Consider the following 18,023-nt stretch of genomic DNA (forward strand, 5'->3'; position numbering starts at 1 on the left):
AATAATTAAAAAGTCTTATAGTTAAGGCTGTGCAAAGCAAAAATAAGCTTTCTAGTAGTGATATTTTTCAAAGTTTTTCGATTTGTATACTATCAAGCTATCAAAATGAAAAAGTTTTCTCAGGAAAACATTTTTTCCGATCATTACTTTTTGAGATATGAGCGCCTAAAGTTTAAATTTTTGGGACAGAACATTTCAAGTTCGGTAAGAGATGAATCCATGAGATTCAGAGGATAGATTCTTCATGGTATTGTTGATCTAGTAAAACAAAAATATTCTGAAAATATCATTTTTTGAGAAAGTTATTCAATTTACTAAAGATAACCAAAAATAACTTTTAGTTGAGTTATTTTTGGTAAATTGAATAACTTTCTCAAAAATTGATATTTTCAGAATATTTTTGTTTTACTAGATCAACAATACCATGAAGAATCTATCCTCTGAATTTCATGGATTTATCTCTTACCGAACTTGAAATGTTCTGTCCCATAAATTTAAACTTTAGGCGCTCATATCTCAAAAAGTAATGATCGGAAAAAAATGTTTTCCTGAGAAACCTTTTCATTTTGATAGCTTGATAGTATTCAAATAGAAAAACTTCGAAAAATATCACCAGAAGAAAGTTTATTTTCATCCTTTGCACAGCCTTAAATCCTCTGCCTCTAGTTGGAGTTTGTTTAAAAAAGTTTGAAGAAGTCTAGTATGAAATGTTATCACCAGATAGGATGACACACTCTCCTGAGTTTTATGCGCACATTTAAAATTCAGAGGTCAAGTTCAAATAGTTTTTGATTAGGAGCCTTCTCGATATATCGTTGAACTGCTATCGATGTTTGACTAGATCGATTGTCAAGGTCGATGTTTGACTAGATCGACTATCAAGTTCGATGTTTGACTGTATCGATTACGAAGGTCGATGCTCGTAACAGTCGTAACGAATAACAAGGTCGATGTTTGCATACTTTCGATTTTCCCTTGAACAGCAGTATGTCCAACAGAACACTGCGAAGAGGTAAATTATTGTTGGAATGTTTGGCAGCATTGTACACCCCACATGCACATCCATTCAACATAGCAGACAGCACGCTGAATGAGTTGATTCTCAGTTCAGACCAGTTCAAACACATTAGTTTGTGAAAAGTTTCTAGTTGAAAACTGTGTTAAATCACTTTAATCAAGTGATTTTCTGTGGATTTTAGTTACTTTACAAGATGGGCGAATCGTTCGTTCAGACCTCATCAGAGCTAGTTTTCTTTGTCAACGGGAAAAAGGTAAAATTGCTCGAAATATTCATCAAAAGTTTGCTTCAGATTTCAGTTACGTAACAGCATTTATAACAGGTTGTTGGTCTATTAATTTATTGTAGGCAGAGATTCTGCAACACTGTCACTTGATATCAAAATTGTAATTTGCAAGGTTTCATTTTCTGATATTTTTTTCAAAGGTTATGGAATTAATCATTTAATTTCAACTGAATATAACTAGAATAACCTACACTTTACGGTACCGGTGAAATTTACCGGCAAACTTCTTTGTAACTTATACAAATTAGTATAATAAATTCTTGCTAGAATATCCAATTTTTCTCACTAGAAAATTATATCAGTTCAATAGAATCTGAAAAACCAATTTCACGTGTTTTATCAGATTAGGATTTTCGCATTTTTTTGTATTGAAAATAGACTTGAGCATTGATCTTCTATTGAAATAAATCAGCGGGACTACTTTGAAACTACTATTTAAATAAGTAAATCAAATGAATTATAAATTAAATGTAAATTTCTCGTCACTAGAATATAATTCTAGTTCAATATAAGCTAGTGTTCTTCAAGTTTTAGGTACCGCAATTTGTGAAGTCTAAAAACAGTCTAAAAAATAGTAGAACGGAGTCATTTTTTATTTACCCATTTAAAAATGTCAAAAAACAAACGATATATCTTATAAGGTATACCTTGTAGATAGAAGTAAATTTCAGGTACCGCAATTTGTGAAACAGTCTAAATAGTAGAACGGAGTCATTTTTATTGACCCATTCAAAAATGACAAAAAAACAAACGATATATCTTATAAGGTACACTTTGTAGATAGGAGGTACTATGTATATAGAGTAATATATTGGGTCTATTTGATCCAATAATTTCAAATTCGAATAAAAATTAACTGATTTTGCTAAAGCTTGAAAAAAAAATGTTACGAAGTTTTCATCCTCTCCTCAGATTCTTCAGTGCGTAATCAATGAAAATTCAATTGATTACCAAAATTTCATTGATTTACTGGTAGAAATGAGCTATTAAAAATCAACTTGATGATTTCAAATACACCCCCCCACAACAAGAGATTTTGATAAATCTGGAGGAATAAGTTAGGTACGTGAACTTTCAGTTTATAGGAGATTTATCGAGATAGGGATTTTTCATTGATAATACATATAATAATACATTAATAATACAGAAGCAGTCATGAATCAGTTCACTTTATCAATGAATTGAGTGTAGTCTACCGTAGTTTGTGATAATTTGACCACGCAATAATTTAAATTACTGTACGATTCTTACGGTAATTAATTGGGATTTTATTGAATAAATCATTGTCGGCCTCAAAACTATTGTTTTTGATTTTTGTAGAACATACATGATTGACATTGACAATAATAATTATTTTTTGGGAAAGCGTGAGTTATCAGCGGTTGCTTCTACATTTTGAATAGCTATTTTTGACGAAATCTATCTTTGATAGATACTATAGGCCTACGGTATACGTCAATATTATTGAGATACTGTTTTCATTTATTCGATTATCTTATCTATGCGCATTATGGTTCACTTGAGAATGATTCTCCAATACGTTTCTTATATGTGACGTTTCCAAAATATTACAATGAAGTCTCAATTTCTTGTTGTTTATCTACTGCTCTAATCATATCGTATGAGAAATCAATGTTATTTTGTTGAATTATGTTGTTTGATTTGAAAATTCATAACAATCAATCATTTTGTCTACGAAATGCATTGTATGAATTCGACGCAACATGAGAGTCAAAAGAAACTCAATTATGTAATAGATATTTTCTTACGTAATACCACAGAATACATTATAGAAGTTTAATTATAGAAGTTTTCTCTGGTAATACTTTTATTCCCATACTATCAATTTAATGTGATAGATTATTATATCCAGAGATGTTTACGTCAGGTCAACTTGGGAATGCTCTTGGATGGGTGGACAGTTATTAATTTTTCAATGTGTTAATAATTAAATATAGGTACCGAATTTGTCTTCCAAGACTCACTTAAAACTGAAGGTTTACATTGAATTCTCATTTTAATCATTATAATAATTATAGTTATTATCATCATCATTTCATTCTACTACCCTAGATCAATTTATTCTTGAGATTCAGTGGGTATTATATTATTCTCAGTTCGAAATTTGAAACCCACCTGATATATGTATAAGTTCATAATATTTACTATAGTGATATCCACATTATAATGGCAGTGAAGAAAGATAGGAGAAGAGCGTTGCCGATTCTCCGTATTGCCATCGCCTTGTACCACGTGGTCAAGTGGTAGAGTGGACATTACTGTTCAAATTTCGCCACATCAACAAATAAAAATGTAATTCTATTTATTCTATTCTATAGAGGATATTTTATACCGGTATATCTGATGTAATAATAACTGGTCATTCTTGTTTAAAAATAATCAATTTTATTTTATCCGCCAACAAAATATTATATTCTTCAATGATTTTCTAATAAATTTATATAATAATTGAGATTGAACACTTATTAATTAATTCTATTTCCACATAGTTTTAAAACGATTTGGCAACATTGCAGAGCTAAAAAAGGATAGCCCTATCTGCTTTGTCGAATGATAGACAAGGATTTTATTTTATCCGCCAGAAAATATATTTTTCAATGATTTTCTAATAAATTTTCATAATTGAGATTAAATATTATGTTTATCAATTATATTTCCACATCGTTTTAAAACGATCTGGAAACGTTGCAGATTTAAAAAAGGATAGCGCTATCTGCTTTGTCGAATGATAGACAAGGACAGCAAAACCAATGTTGATCATATACCGTCATTATAACGTGAACTTCACTATAGTATGTAGCTGCATAAGACAAACATGTCATATAAATTCTACATTGGAAATCACTTTAAACTGATAGCATATCCTTATTACTAATATCATTTCTTCCCATTCAACTTATGCTAACGGTTTCAAGTGTATCTCACTATTATCTCAGAAGAAATAACAAATAGTGCCGGTTAAATTTTAACCGTGGTTAATTTCACGTGATCCAATCCGAGAAGGCCTTTTTGATGAGACGGCTTCTCTGAGAAAGCCTTTTTAATAAGATGGTTTCTCTGATTGGTTCTCGTGAATTTTATCACGGTTAAAATTTAACCGACTGTTGTGCAACTGGGCATTAGAATTTGGTTTTACTCCCTGCTATTACAGAAGATCGGTATAAAAAGCTTTCGAAGTACTTTCCTTTTTTGAAAAATATCACAATTTCTCTAGAATTCAGATCTCTGAATTTATTGATGTATGGATGTATCGATTGATTCAGTACTTTATTTATGTAGATTACAATATATACTGGCTTATACACTTATATACAATAGCTTACAATACAGCAAAATTATAGATGAATTTACATAATATAGACTAAGAAAATCATTATTGACTGTATATGATATGAAAAAGAAATTTGCTATATAATAACTATAGATAATTATATTGTTATGCATCTACATAAATTGGCGGAGCTTTGGACATATCAATGTCCATTCTTCGGAAAGAATATTATACATATCCTCCCCACTAACTCTCTACCAAAATAATCGATCAGAGAGGATTAGCTCTTCTTCCAGTAACTAACTGGAATGAGTTACGTAACTAGCGCGGTTACGTAATCTCTACCTCCTTTGCAAGTGGTCGAGTAGAATTTGAGAAAAATAACTGATCTTTATTCGCCCACTCTGAAACAAAGCAGACTTGCGAGATTCCGCGATTGGAAATGCATGATATGAAATGAAATGCAGGTATTGTTGCACTCTATAGAATGATTGACCGAGCGAAGTGAGGTCTAAGATTCAAATCGACGGTTTGGCATTTCTCTTAATGTTTAAATGTTTGAATGTTTATATGTTTATATGTTGTGCATTTACGGCGAAACGCGGTAATAGATTTTCATGAAATTGACAGGTATGTTCCTTTTTAGTTGCACGTCGACGTATATACAAGGTTTTGGAAATTTTGCATTTCAAGGATAATAAAAAGGAAAAGGAGCCTCCGTCATACGCCAATATTAGAGTAAAAATCTGGTGTGGCGCACTCACACAACTTTCCTTGCCGTTATGAAAATTGATCACCTGACGCTAGTGTTCCCGCGCATCACAAGTCTACTATTCAAAGATTTGAGCCAGCTGGTGACAGGGCAATAACGCTGGAGACACACATGAGGTCTGCTATCTCTTCATAGTGAATGATTTAATAGAATCAACAATAATTTGCAATTGAATAATCACATTTTCTCGAATTTAAAGCTTATTTTCAATTTCAGGTGAAATGTTACTGAACATTAATTGTAGAGATTTTCATGCTCAATCTACTCCACTTGATTTTTTTTGTTTCAATTGTATCTGAAGCCTGATAATTGGGAATCTATCTGCATTGCTGGGGCGGAGCTCCTGAAATTTTTACAGATATGGGACTTGTGGAAATTGATAGAGCTTATCGATGACTATTTTAGGTATGAATTTGATCAAAATCGTTGGAGCCGTTTCCGAGAAAATCACGAAAAACCCTGTTTTTGACAACATTTTCGCCATTTTAGTCGCCATCTTAAATTGCATTCGATCGAAATTGTTCGTGTCGGATCCTTATAGTGAAAGGACCTTAAGTTCCAAATTTCAAGTCATTCCGTTAATTGGGAGATGAGATATCGTGTACACAGACGCACATACACTCATACACACACACACACACACACACACACACACATACAGACCAATACCCAAAAACCAGTTTTTTGGACTCAGGGACCTTGAAACGTATAGAAATTTAGAAATTGGGGTACCTTAATTTTTTTCGGAAAGCAATACTTTCCTTACCTATGGTAATAGGGCAAGGAAAGTAAAAATCAGACTGTAGAATTATTCATCATAAATCAGCTGACAAGTGATAACACAGATGTGTGGAGAAGCCAGTCTATTGCTGTATTTTCATAAGGTCTATAGTTTCAATCAGGTACTTGTAGTTGAGAATACTGCGTGAGGTCCACTTTTTACAGAACTACTAGTATAAATGTCATAGACATTCATGTGAATTTATTATTTTCTGTCAACATAGTTCAAAAGGGTAGTCTACTCAGATTTATAATTATAACAGGTTGTTGGTCTTTTAATTTATTGTAGGCAGAGATTCTGTAGCACTGTCACTTGATATCGAAATTGTAATTTGCAAGGTTTCATTTTCTGATAATTTTTTTTAAAGGTTATGGAATTAATAATTTAATTCCAACTGAATATAACTAGAATTGCCTACACTTTACGGTACCGGTGAAATTTACCGGCAAACTTCTTTGTAACTTATACAAATTAGTATAATAAATTCTTGCTAGAATATCACATTTTTCCAACTTGGAAATAATATATGTTCAATAGAATATAGAAAATCAATTTCACGTGTTTTATCAAATTAGGATTTTAGCATTATTTCTTTGTGTAGAAAATAGACTTGCGCATTGATCTTATATTGAAATAAATTAGTGGGACTCCTTTGCAACTACAGAACTATTTAAATGAGTAGATCATATGAACTCTGAATTAACTGTGAATATTTCGTCACTAGAATATAATATTCTAGTTCAATATAGGCTGATAAAATCAATATAAAAGCTAGTGTTCTTCAAATTTTAGGTATGGCACCGTAATTTGTGAAACAGTCTAATAAGTATGAAGTCATTTTTTATTGGCCCATTCAAAAATGACAAAAAACAAACGATACCATATCTTATTTATTACTCCTTGTAAATAGAAGTTTCTATGTATTTAGGGTGATACATTGGGTCTATTTCATTCAATAATTTCAAATTCCAATGCTAATTAGGTCCAACTGTTCCTGCTAGAGTTTGAGAAAAAATATCTTGAATTTTTGACACTTTCCGCCGATTGCATAGTATTTTTACTCGTAATCAATTGATATTTAATTGGTTACGAAAATTTGATTAATTCAGTGATAGAGTGGAATAATAGAAATCAACGATGGTTTCAATTTTACCTTTTACAACAGGAGATTTTGATAAATCTGGAGGTAAGTTAGGTACGTGAACTTTCAGTCTATAGGAGATTTATTGGGGAACGATTTTTCATTGACTAGAGAAACAGTCATGAATCATTTCACTTTATCAATGAATTGAGTGTAGTCTACCGTAGTTTGTGATAATTTGCCCAATCAATAATTTGACTTACTCTATGATTCTTACAGTAATTAATTAGGATTTAGTTCAATAAATCATTGTCAGCCTCAAAACTATTTTTTAGTAGAACAGACATGCTTGGCATTGACAACAATTTTTTATTTTTTTTATTGGGAAAGCTTGAATTATCAGCGGTTGCTTCTACATAGTAGTTTTTGAATAGCTATTTTTGACGAAATCTATCTTTGATAGATATACGGTATACGTCAATATTATTGAGATACTGCTTTCATTTATTCGATTATCTTATCTATGCGCAGTATGGTTCACTTGAGAATGATTCTCTTCGTTTCTTGTGACGTTTCCAAAATATTACAATGAAGTCTCAATTTCTTGTTGTTTATGTATTGTTCTAATCGTATCATATGAGAAATCAATGTTATTTTGTTGAATTATGTTGTTTAATTTAAAAGTTTATAACAATCAATCATTTTGTCTACGGAAAGCATTGTATGAATTCGACGCAACATGAGAGTAAAAATAAAGTCAATTATGTAATAGCTATTTTCTTACGTAATACTTCTGTTCCCATATCAATCTAATGTGATGAATTCATGGATTTAATCCAGAGATGTTTACGTCAGGTCAAGTCGCGAGCACTTGGGAATGCTCTTGGATGGGTGGACAGTTGATAAATTAATGTTTTACCGAGTTGAGTACCGAGTTGAGTACTAACTGAATACACGTATTATGATAATTATATCGAGTGACCTGGGTGACTCAGGTCTAGTGTCAGAGTATTCAGGTCGCAACTGATCAATTTCAGGGCCTCTGGCATGACCTAACTACTGTTTTTTAGGCAGCCGGGACCGACGGCCTTTACGTGTCCATCCGAATTAGTACTGAATTAGTCGTTGAAAACTCACTTGAAACTGAAGATTTACATTGAAATAATAATCATGATGATGATCATCATCAGCATCATTTCCTTGTACTACCCAGGTACAAGCCTTGGGATTCAGTGGGCATTATCCTCAGTTCGAAACCAACCTAAAGTGAGGTTCACGTTATAATGGCAGTGTTTGATTAGCAATGGTATTGCTATCTTTGTCTATCATTCAACAAAGCGGATAGTTCTATCTATCTCTTAGTGCCAGATCGTATTTTAACAATTTGTAGAATTAATAATTAACTAACAAAATATGTCATCTTAATTATGAAAATTCATTAAGAAATTATTGAAAATATAATTTCTTGCTTAATAAAATATAATTGATTATTTTAAACGAGAATGAACAGTTAATATTACATTAATAAACCTGTGTCAGCCACCGTCTATATAGAAGGCATTGACAAGACAGAGTGAGACCTCAGACCTCACTATAGTGAAGTTCACGTTATAATGGCAGTGGAGAAAAAGATAGGAGAACACCGTTGTCAATTCTCTTGCTTGCCACACTACCTTCTTTATGTTCTATAGAGGTTAGCTGCTATACCGGTATATTTGAGGTAATATCAACTGATCATTCTTGTTTGAAATGATCAATTATTCTATTTTATTCACCAAGAAAATATATTTTTCAATGATTATCTAATCAATTTAAACAATAATTGAGATTAAAAACTTATTAATTAATTCTATTTCCACATCGTTGTAAAACGATTTGGCAACATTGCAGAGCTAAAAACGGATAGCCCTATCTGCTTTGTCGAATGATAGACAAGGATTTTATTTTATCCGCCAGAAAATATATTCTTCAATAATTTTCTAAAAACATTTCATTATATGAGATTAAGTATTTCGTTAATTAATTCCATTTCCACATAGTTTTAAAACGATCTAGCAACGTTGCAGATTTAAAAAAGGATAGCGCTATCTGCTTCGTCAAATGATAGACAAGGACTATTGCAATAATAATAACTAGGCCTATACATAATTATATTGTTATGCATCTACATAAATAGGCGGAGCTTTGGACATATCAATGTCCATTCTTCGGAAAGAATATTAAACATACCCTCCCCACTAACTCTCTACCAAAATAATCGATCAGAGAGGATTAGCTCTTCTTCCAGTACCTAACTAACTGGAATGAGTTACGTAACTAGCGGTTACGTAATCACTACCTCCTTTGCAAGTGGTCGAGTAGAATTTGAGAAAAATAACTGATCTTTATTCGCCCACTCTGAAACAAAGCGGGCTTGCAAGATTCCGCAATTTGAAATGCATGATTTGAAATGAAATTCAGGTATTATTGCACTCGATATAATTGTCATATAAATGACAATTAATTTATAAATTAATCAATTTATAATTGATATAAATGTCATAGACATTCATGCAAATTTATTATTTTGTGTCAATATAGTTCAAAAGGGAAGTCTACTCAGATTTATATTATCATTTATGTCATAGACATGATATAAATGTCGGTAGACATTTAAAAAATACTTTTCACACTTGAAAATGAATTAATCACTACGCCAGTCGAGATTGAAGAGTGCTTTGTACTTGAATTTTAATCTAACCCGGTTTTTGTCAAATTTTCACTCTCAGATTCGTGAGTTCATTGGAGGTTGAAAGGTTATCTATCATTTGCATTTGGAAAAAATATCAATTACTTTATGAAATATTGGTGTTTAAATTGGATTCCTTTCAAGGGTAATTATCTTCACTATTCGACCTGTGATAGTTGTTTTTTCTTAAATTAGAATCTATATCAGGACCAAAATGACTCAATCAATTTTCTTCGAAGATTTTTGGAACAATATAGTACCATAGAGAAAAGATAGCATAAGAAGATATCTCATGAAATTGGGCGTTTATTTTCCAAATTTCACTGTTAACTCAAGCCGATAGTCCTATAGTAGTTATTTTTTGTAAAGATGTGTAACGCTGGTAGTCTCTCATACTGTGCCGTTCCTACACTCTCACTCCAACAAAACAGTAATAACAGACGAATTAGTTATAATTGCTTATTCTTAACCAGAATGAACAATTAGATATAATTGCTTATTCTTAACCAGAATGAACAGTTAATATTAGGCATACATCAGATATATACCGGTATCGCAGCTATCCTCAATAGAAGGCAGTGGCAGGGCAGAGAATCGGCAATGCTGTTCTATCTTTCTCTAATGCCATTATAACGTGGACCTCACTCCTCACTATAGACAGCGAGCTGTATCAAATTAGCAGAGTGATCACCCGTCTATAGTGAGGTCCACTATATAATGGCAGTGGAGAAAGATAGCAGAACAACGTTGCCGATCCTCTGTCTTGTCAATGCCTTCTATAAACTGTAGCTGATACAGGTTTATTGATGTAATTTTAACTGTTACTTTTCGTTTAAAAATAACAATTATATTTCATTAAGCAATGGATTATATTTTTCAACTATTTCATAATGAATTTTCATGATTAAGATGAAATATTTTGTTAATGAACTATTAGTTCTACATTGTTAAAAGACGATCTTGCAACAGAGCGAAGCGAGAAAGAGATAGTGCTATCCGCTTTGTTGAATGATAGACAAGGATAGAAATACCATTGCTAATCAAACACTGCCATTATAACGTGGACCTCACTATAGCAGACGCATCTATCAATAAATGCAGTATCTGCATCTAAATTTAAATTAAATAAAACCAGAGTGATCACGGAACTAATGATAGAGACTTTACTGAGCTTTTATTCTACAAATTACGACTCCATTTGAACTCTGCTCTGCGCATAGAAGAATTAGTTCATTGATCACTATATTATAAATACTTCCTTAACGATTGAAGTGTCAGCCTCCTATAAAAGTTATCATATATCAGACACATATCAACATGTGAACAGCAGACTGCATTGTACATGATTATGCAATGAATCATTAAATTATAGCAAGAGTAATTAAAGATTAAAGTAATGAATTAATTTTAGTGAGAATTGCAGAGTTTTTAAGTTGAGTGTTTCATAGAGTTTGCGATGTATGGCGAATAATTTTTAGAACTTGCAAGGTGTATGATACAGTGAAAACAGTTTGGGGATTCTATAGTTTAGTTTAGTTTTGTTTAATTTTCGTCATATAACACTACAGAATCAAGCAAAGCTTGGTAGTATATGACACGTCAAAAATATTGAGTACAGTAGCCTACTCAAAAAATCCGATGTGGCGCACTCACACAACTTTCCTTGCCGTTATGAAAATTGATCACCTGACGCTAGTGTTCACGCGCATCTCGAGTCTACTTATAAACAAAGATCTGAGCCAGCTGGTGACTGGACAATAACGCTGGAGACATACGAGGTCTGCCATAGCCACCTCTAATACAAAGCCCCGTCGTACGATATTGCAACGTCGCAGTGTAGGCCTAGAATCTAATACATGATTGGTGAAAAAGATCAGCTGATATTTAAAAAAATCTTTTTCACCAATCATGTATTAGATTCTAGGCCTACACTGCGACGTTGCAATATCGTAGGCCGGGGCTTTGTAAGAGGTGGCTATGGGTCTGCTATCTCTTCATAGTGAATCATTTAATAGAATCAACAGCTGTTGCCAACAGTTTGCAATTATTGGATAATCACATTTTCTCGAATCTCTTGCTTATTTTCAATCTTAGGTGAAAATGTTACTGAACATTAATTATAGAGATTTTCATGCTCAATCTTTTCCATTCGAAATTTTTTGTTTAAATTTTATCTGATAATTGGGAATCTAAAATCAAACTTTGCATAGATGGGGCGGAACTACTGAAATTTTTACAGATATAGGAATTGTGGCAGTTAATAGAGCTTATCAATGACTATTTAAGGTATGAATTTAATCCAAATCGTTGGAGCCGTTTTTGAGAAAATCGCGAAAACCCCTGTTTTTGACAACATTTTCGCCATTTCAACCGCCATCTTGAATTGAATTTGATCGAAATTGTTCGTGTCGGATCCTTATATTGCAAGGACCTTAAGTTCCAAATGTCAAGTCATTCCGTTAATTGGGAGATGAGATATCGTGTACACAGACGCACATACACAGACACACACACACACACACACACACACACACACACACACACACACACACACACACACACACACACACACACACACACACACACACACATACAGACCAATACCCATAAACCACTTTTTGGACTCGGGGGACCTTGAAACGTATAGAAATATAGAAATTGGTGTACCTCAATTTTTTCGGAAAGCAATACTTTCCTTACCTATGGTAATAGGGCAAGGAAAGTAGAAAGTAATAATAAAGAGAAAAAAGAGAAAAAAATCAGAACATACAAAGAAGTTGAAAATATGCTCATATAATAGGTAGAGGATAGGCCTACTCTCCATATAAATATCCCACAAATAAGCTACTAAGCATACTATGCATACAAATATTTATTGTTGATAGCTATTAGAAATTTATTTAGCCGTATCTATATATTGACAGTTGGATATCTTTTTTACAAGAGCTCATTCCATAATCTACGTAATTTATCCATTCTGAATTCATTCATTTCATTTGTTCAAAATAGAGATTTCATATCAAATGTTGTTTACTCTGCTAACTTATAGAGTCACAGATAAAGTATATTCATCTTTTCAACCAACAATTCATAAAAATGTTGCTGATATTCAGCTTTATAGAAAATCTTTATCCAGGCTTATCAATTGTGATTATATTTAGCTCTTTAAATAATATTTAGTCAGTAGAATTGATGGTGATGTGAAATAAGAAATAATCTCTCCATAATAAAAAAACAAATATATTGTCAATTTCACTATAATAATATTTATCAAAAACTTTAAAACAGTACCATAATTGTGAAACGTGAAACCATGGTACTGTTTTAATGTTTTTAATAAATATTATAGTGAAATTGACAATATATTTGTTTTCTTATTATAATATTTAGTTCTTATGTAGGTAGTACTATTTCTATAAATTCTTTAGTTCTATATCTTATGAATTTGAGGATATTTTTTACTGGGATTCATACCACAAATTGATTAATTTTTTCTTTATTCTATCTCTTCAAAATTGAAATTTATTCCAAACCAATTTCACATAAGTTACTTTGAACGGCTATTTATTCTACTAATAAAAAAATTGCTAGCTGAACTATAATTGTTTCTAATTTCAAATGAGAAGACATAAAAAATAATATTTAATATAAATTAAAACTACTAGGTACTTACTTATAGCTTAATGAGCCTAAATTATAATTGAATCCAAGTGCATAGCAATTCTGAGTGGAGTGCTCTATTGTCTTACCGGTACTTAGCTCTACTGATAATGATTGATTTATTGCTAGGCTACTTCAAAATACTGTATATTGCATCCAAATGTCAGATAAGATAAGATAAGATAAGATAATCTCTTTATTCAACACAGCATATAATACAATATACATTTGAATATCGTCTAGTCACAGCATTCCTTGAGGAATTGTTGAAAATATACTCACATCAATGGACATAAAATAAGCACCAGTACAAAGACATCAGATACATAAAGTAGGTTTTAAAAGTAGTACAGGACATAGAAATTTATTATTACTAGATGCTCCAATCATGTATTACAGAAATAATCATTGAAACTATAATAAGCTTTTGCAACAAGAAAGCTGTATAATTTCTTTTTGAATATATTCTTGTTTGTTAGGGACTGCAGCTCAATTGGTAAATTATTGTAAAGCTTTGAACCAATGTAAGGAGGCATTTTCTCATACAGTTGAAGCCTGTGCTGTCTTAAAGCTAATTTATTTCTGCCTCTAGTATTATGATTGTGGATGTCAGCGTTTGTGGCCAGATCTGAGATATGGTCGTGAGTGAAGACTAATAATTTGAAAATATAAATTGAGGGTAGAGTTAGAATGTTCAAATAGACGAAAGCCTCTCTACATGACTCATTAAATTTGAGTCCAGCCAAATAGCGAATAGCTCTTTTTTGCAATTTAAATATTTTTTGGAAGTGCAAATCTGCAGTGCTTCCCCATAACTCTATCCCATAAGCAACATGGGAGTGAAACAATGCAAAGTAAACCATCTTTGAAACAGATAATGGTACAAATTTTACCATATTTCTTATCACAAAAAGATCTCTACTCACTCTATTAACTATTACATTTACATGCTCATCCCATACAAACTTGAAATCTAGCTCTAGGCCAAGTAATTTCACAGAATCTGTGTTTCGTATACAATCATTTCCTATAAACAAATGTGGCTCAATCGCACTGTATCTCAGACTAAAATTTATTAGACTACTTTTTTTTTGAATTTACTGTCAGGGAGAGCGAATTAAAATACTGAACAACTCTATTACACACCAGATTACAATCAATTTCTAGGTCTTCCAAGTTTCTGCCCGCAAATATCAAAGATATATCGTCAGCATATAGCGTCAACTTATTTTGAGGTACAAGAGAAGAAATATAATTTATATATAGTATAAAAAGAAGAGGTCCCAAAATAGAACCCTGCGGTACTCCTGAGGATACTTTACCAAGTTTTGAAGCGGTTTGTTCCTGATCGCCTTGAATTGAAACATACTAATATCGATCAGACAGATATGACTTTATGAGATCATTTGCTCTACCATTTATACCAAGGCCATTTAATTTATCTAACAACAGGCTGTGGTCCACGCAATCGAAAGCCTTTGATAGATCTAGCATTACACCAGCCGTATATTTACCATCTTCAATGTTTGTTATCAGTCCTTCAAAAATCTCTATTAGGGCTGAAGTAGTTGATTTCTGTTTTACAAAACCATGTTGATTGGGTGAAATCAGATTGTGCTTAACTAGGTAGGCTACCAGTCTAGTGAGAATGATGGATTCAAAAATCTTTGAAAAAACTGTTAAAATTGAAATGGGTCTGAAATTATTTATGTCATGTTTGCTACCTTCTTTGAAAAGTCGAATAACTTTAGCTATTTTTAAAATGGCCGGAAATTCACCAGATTCGAGCATAGAGTTGACGATGCAAGATATTGGCTGGGCAATGGCTCTTTTACACTGCTTTAACACCCTTAAGGAGACATCATCATGACCAGTGCTATTTTTGGCTTAAATCTATCGATATTTTGTAAGATCTCATCTTCGTTAGATGGTATTAGGTAGAAGTGCTCAGATGGCGGAACTGGAACATTCTGGTTGCTTATAGGAATATTATTAGAAGTCAGTTGTGTTTTATTTAAATCTTTACTCAATCTTTGAGCAACACTAGCAAAAAAATTGTTAAATTCGTCTGCAATACGTCTTTTGTCAGTAACATGTTCATCCTCAATATCAAGTCCTAGTAAGTCAATTTTTCGTTCAAACCCTTTACCTCTAAATTGATTTATTAGCTTCCAACTGGTTTTAGATCTATTTGTTGAATTTTTAATTAAATTACCATAAAATTCTTTTTTTGCTCTGGTTACTAGCTGGTCATAATGATTTTTTACACTGTTGATAAGAGATGTATATAAATTTGGTATTGCGTTTGCCTTCCCTGTTGCAAATTCAAGCACAGTTCTAATTTGTTTAATTTCTTCAGTCATCCAGTTACCACCGCTACGTTTCTTCCTCAACAATATTGCCAAAAGCACTGTTTTATTCATACATTTTTGAAAATTTGAAATAGAATAAAGAGAAAATATAGTCTTCACCTGCGAATGTTTAGTAGTGAAAAGAGTGGAATATGTGAATACTACTTAATAACTGCAATATGGTAATTTATTACATTACTCAGTAAAAGTTAAAATGATTGTACCAAAATTTAAAGATTTTAGATAGAAATTCAATTTTAATATCGACTGATAAATTACTTTGTTGATGACAATACCATCTGTGTAGGCTATTGTACAATATTATATTATACAATATTGTATTATCTGTAATATATACAATATTAGTTTTTCCACCTCATGGAGAACTTTGACACTATTTTTTTTTCAAGTGTAAAATTCCCCTTCACTAATTTCTCTCTAATGAATTTTAGTCTGTAATCCTGGATCATGCATAAAAATATTTCATGTTAATTTGTTCATTTCATCCACTCATTCTTGATGAATTGGTGTTTCATTCTGGCTGATTCTTTTAACAACATATTTTATTTGATGATTATATTAATATTTTATTATTTCTGATAATTAAATAGACTTAAAATGTTGTCAAGAATTTAAGTCTATTTAATTATGGAAAAGTTCCACAACATCAACATTCATGCTACATTTTTTCTGATTCTGAATATTTTTCTGTTTTTAGGTGGTGGACAGAAATGTGGATCCAGAGTGGACTCTGCTGTACTACCTGAGAAATAAACGTATCCTTTGCTTTGATTACTGCTATTATCACAGTTTTTGGATTATATGAAACCTTAAAGAGAATTAGAGAAACTTTTAGGATGATCTAAAAGAAAAATTCAATATTGAATAAAAAAGACTAAGAAATTGTCAAAAACCACAGATTCATTGATACTTAGAAAGACCGGTTTCGGTTATTACATCATTGTCAATCTTTTTAATAACCGAAACCGGTCTTTCCAAGTATCAATAAATCTGTGGTTTTTGACAATTTCTTAGTCTTTTTCATTCAATATGAATAATTACCACAATATCAACTTCTCAACTACACAAAAAGGGAAAAATTCAATACCCCTTTGATAATCTCTAGCATAAAACATGTTCCAAACATTCAATATTCACTTCAGATACTTTTTTTGGTGAGATATAGTGATATTCACCCATAATAAAACACTAGAATATTGTCTAAAAATATCAAAGTTACAACCATTCAATTCAATTCTTTATTGCCAATAAAACAACGTAACAAATCAAAGGTTGATAAATCAAACGCTTATAACAAGAAAATAAAATAAAATTAACTACCCAGAACTAAAGAACTAAAAATTGTTTTAGTACCACCAGCAAAAGACAAGTCTATGAGCTTGTTCACATGACAGTGACTTACGCTCGGTTGTCGCGCGGTTGGCAAATCGCTCGATTTGCCAGTCTCGTACACATGACAGCGATTCATGAGCGATTTGCCCTCGGTTAAGTCTGAGATTACAACCGCCGCGATTCGCCGGCGACTACTAAAACCGAGCGATGCATGTGTACGGCACCATGTGTTTCCCTATACCTGGCAATCGCTCGGTTGGTCAATCGCGCGACAACCGAGCGTAAATCGCTGTCATGTGAACAGGCTCTTTGACCGCTGATTTATTATTTAATATCCACTTTTTCAATACTTTAAATACGAAATAGCAATCAACATAATGCAAAGGCAAGGGCCTAAACCACAATTTACCTTGAAAAAAAACAACTCTTTCACAAAGAAGTGTATGGTAATAAATGATGAAACTTGCATTCAAAAAGGAGACACTTAGAACCATGAAGAGCTTCGACATGTAACTCAGAGATTGAGGAAATGTTGACTGATAAGTCCTATTTAGAATACCCTATTAAAATAGTTATTTGCATATCTAGAGTGAAAAGTACTGTTTTTTCTCTCTGAGGGAAAAGTGTGTGACAATTTTCCTGAGGGAGAAAAAACATTTTTCACTCGTGATGTACACAACATTTTTCCTCCACCTAAATTT

The 18,023-nt window shown here is 32.1% G+C and overlaps 1 protein-coding gene across 1 annotated transcript in view; it reads left to right on the plus strand.

Moving 5' to 3' along the window:
* The first annotated feature begins 1,057 nt into the window (after positions 1-1,057).
* Positions 1,058-18,023, plus strand: part of LOC111055387 (xanthine dehydrogenase) — a 101,572-nt gene continuing 84,606 nt past the window's right edge. Inside the window, exons 1-2 of the mRNA XM_039427646.1 lie at positions 1,058-1,271; positions 16,688-16,745. Coding sequence (XP_039283580.1) covers positions 1,212-1,271; positions 16,688-16,745 — 118 coding nt within the window. The 5' untranslated portion in view covers positions 1,058-1,211. The remainder of the gene's footprint in view (positions 1,272-16,687; positions 16,746-18,023) is intronic.

This window comes from Nilaparvata lugens, chromosome 5 (genome assembly GCF_014356525.2).
Source record: "Nilaparvata lugens isolate BPH chromosome 5, ASM1435652v1, whole genome shotgun sequence".
In the NCBI taxonomy this organism is placed as follows: domain Eukaryota; kingdom Metazoa; phylum Arthropoda; class Insecta; order Hemiptera; family Delphacidae; genus Nilaparvata; species Nilaparvata lugens.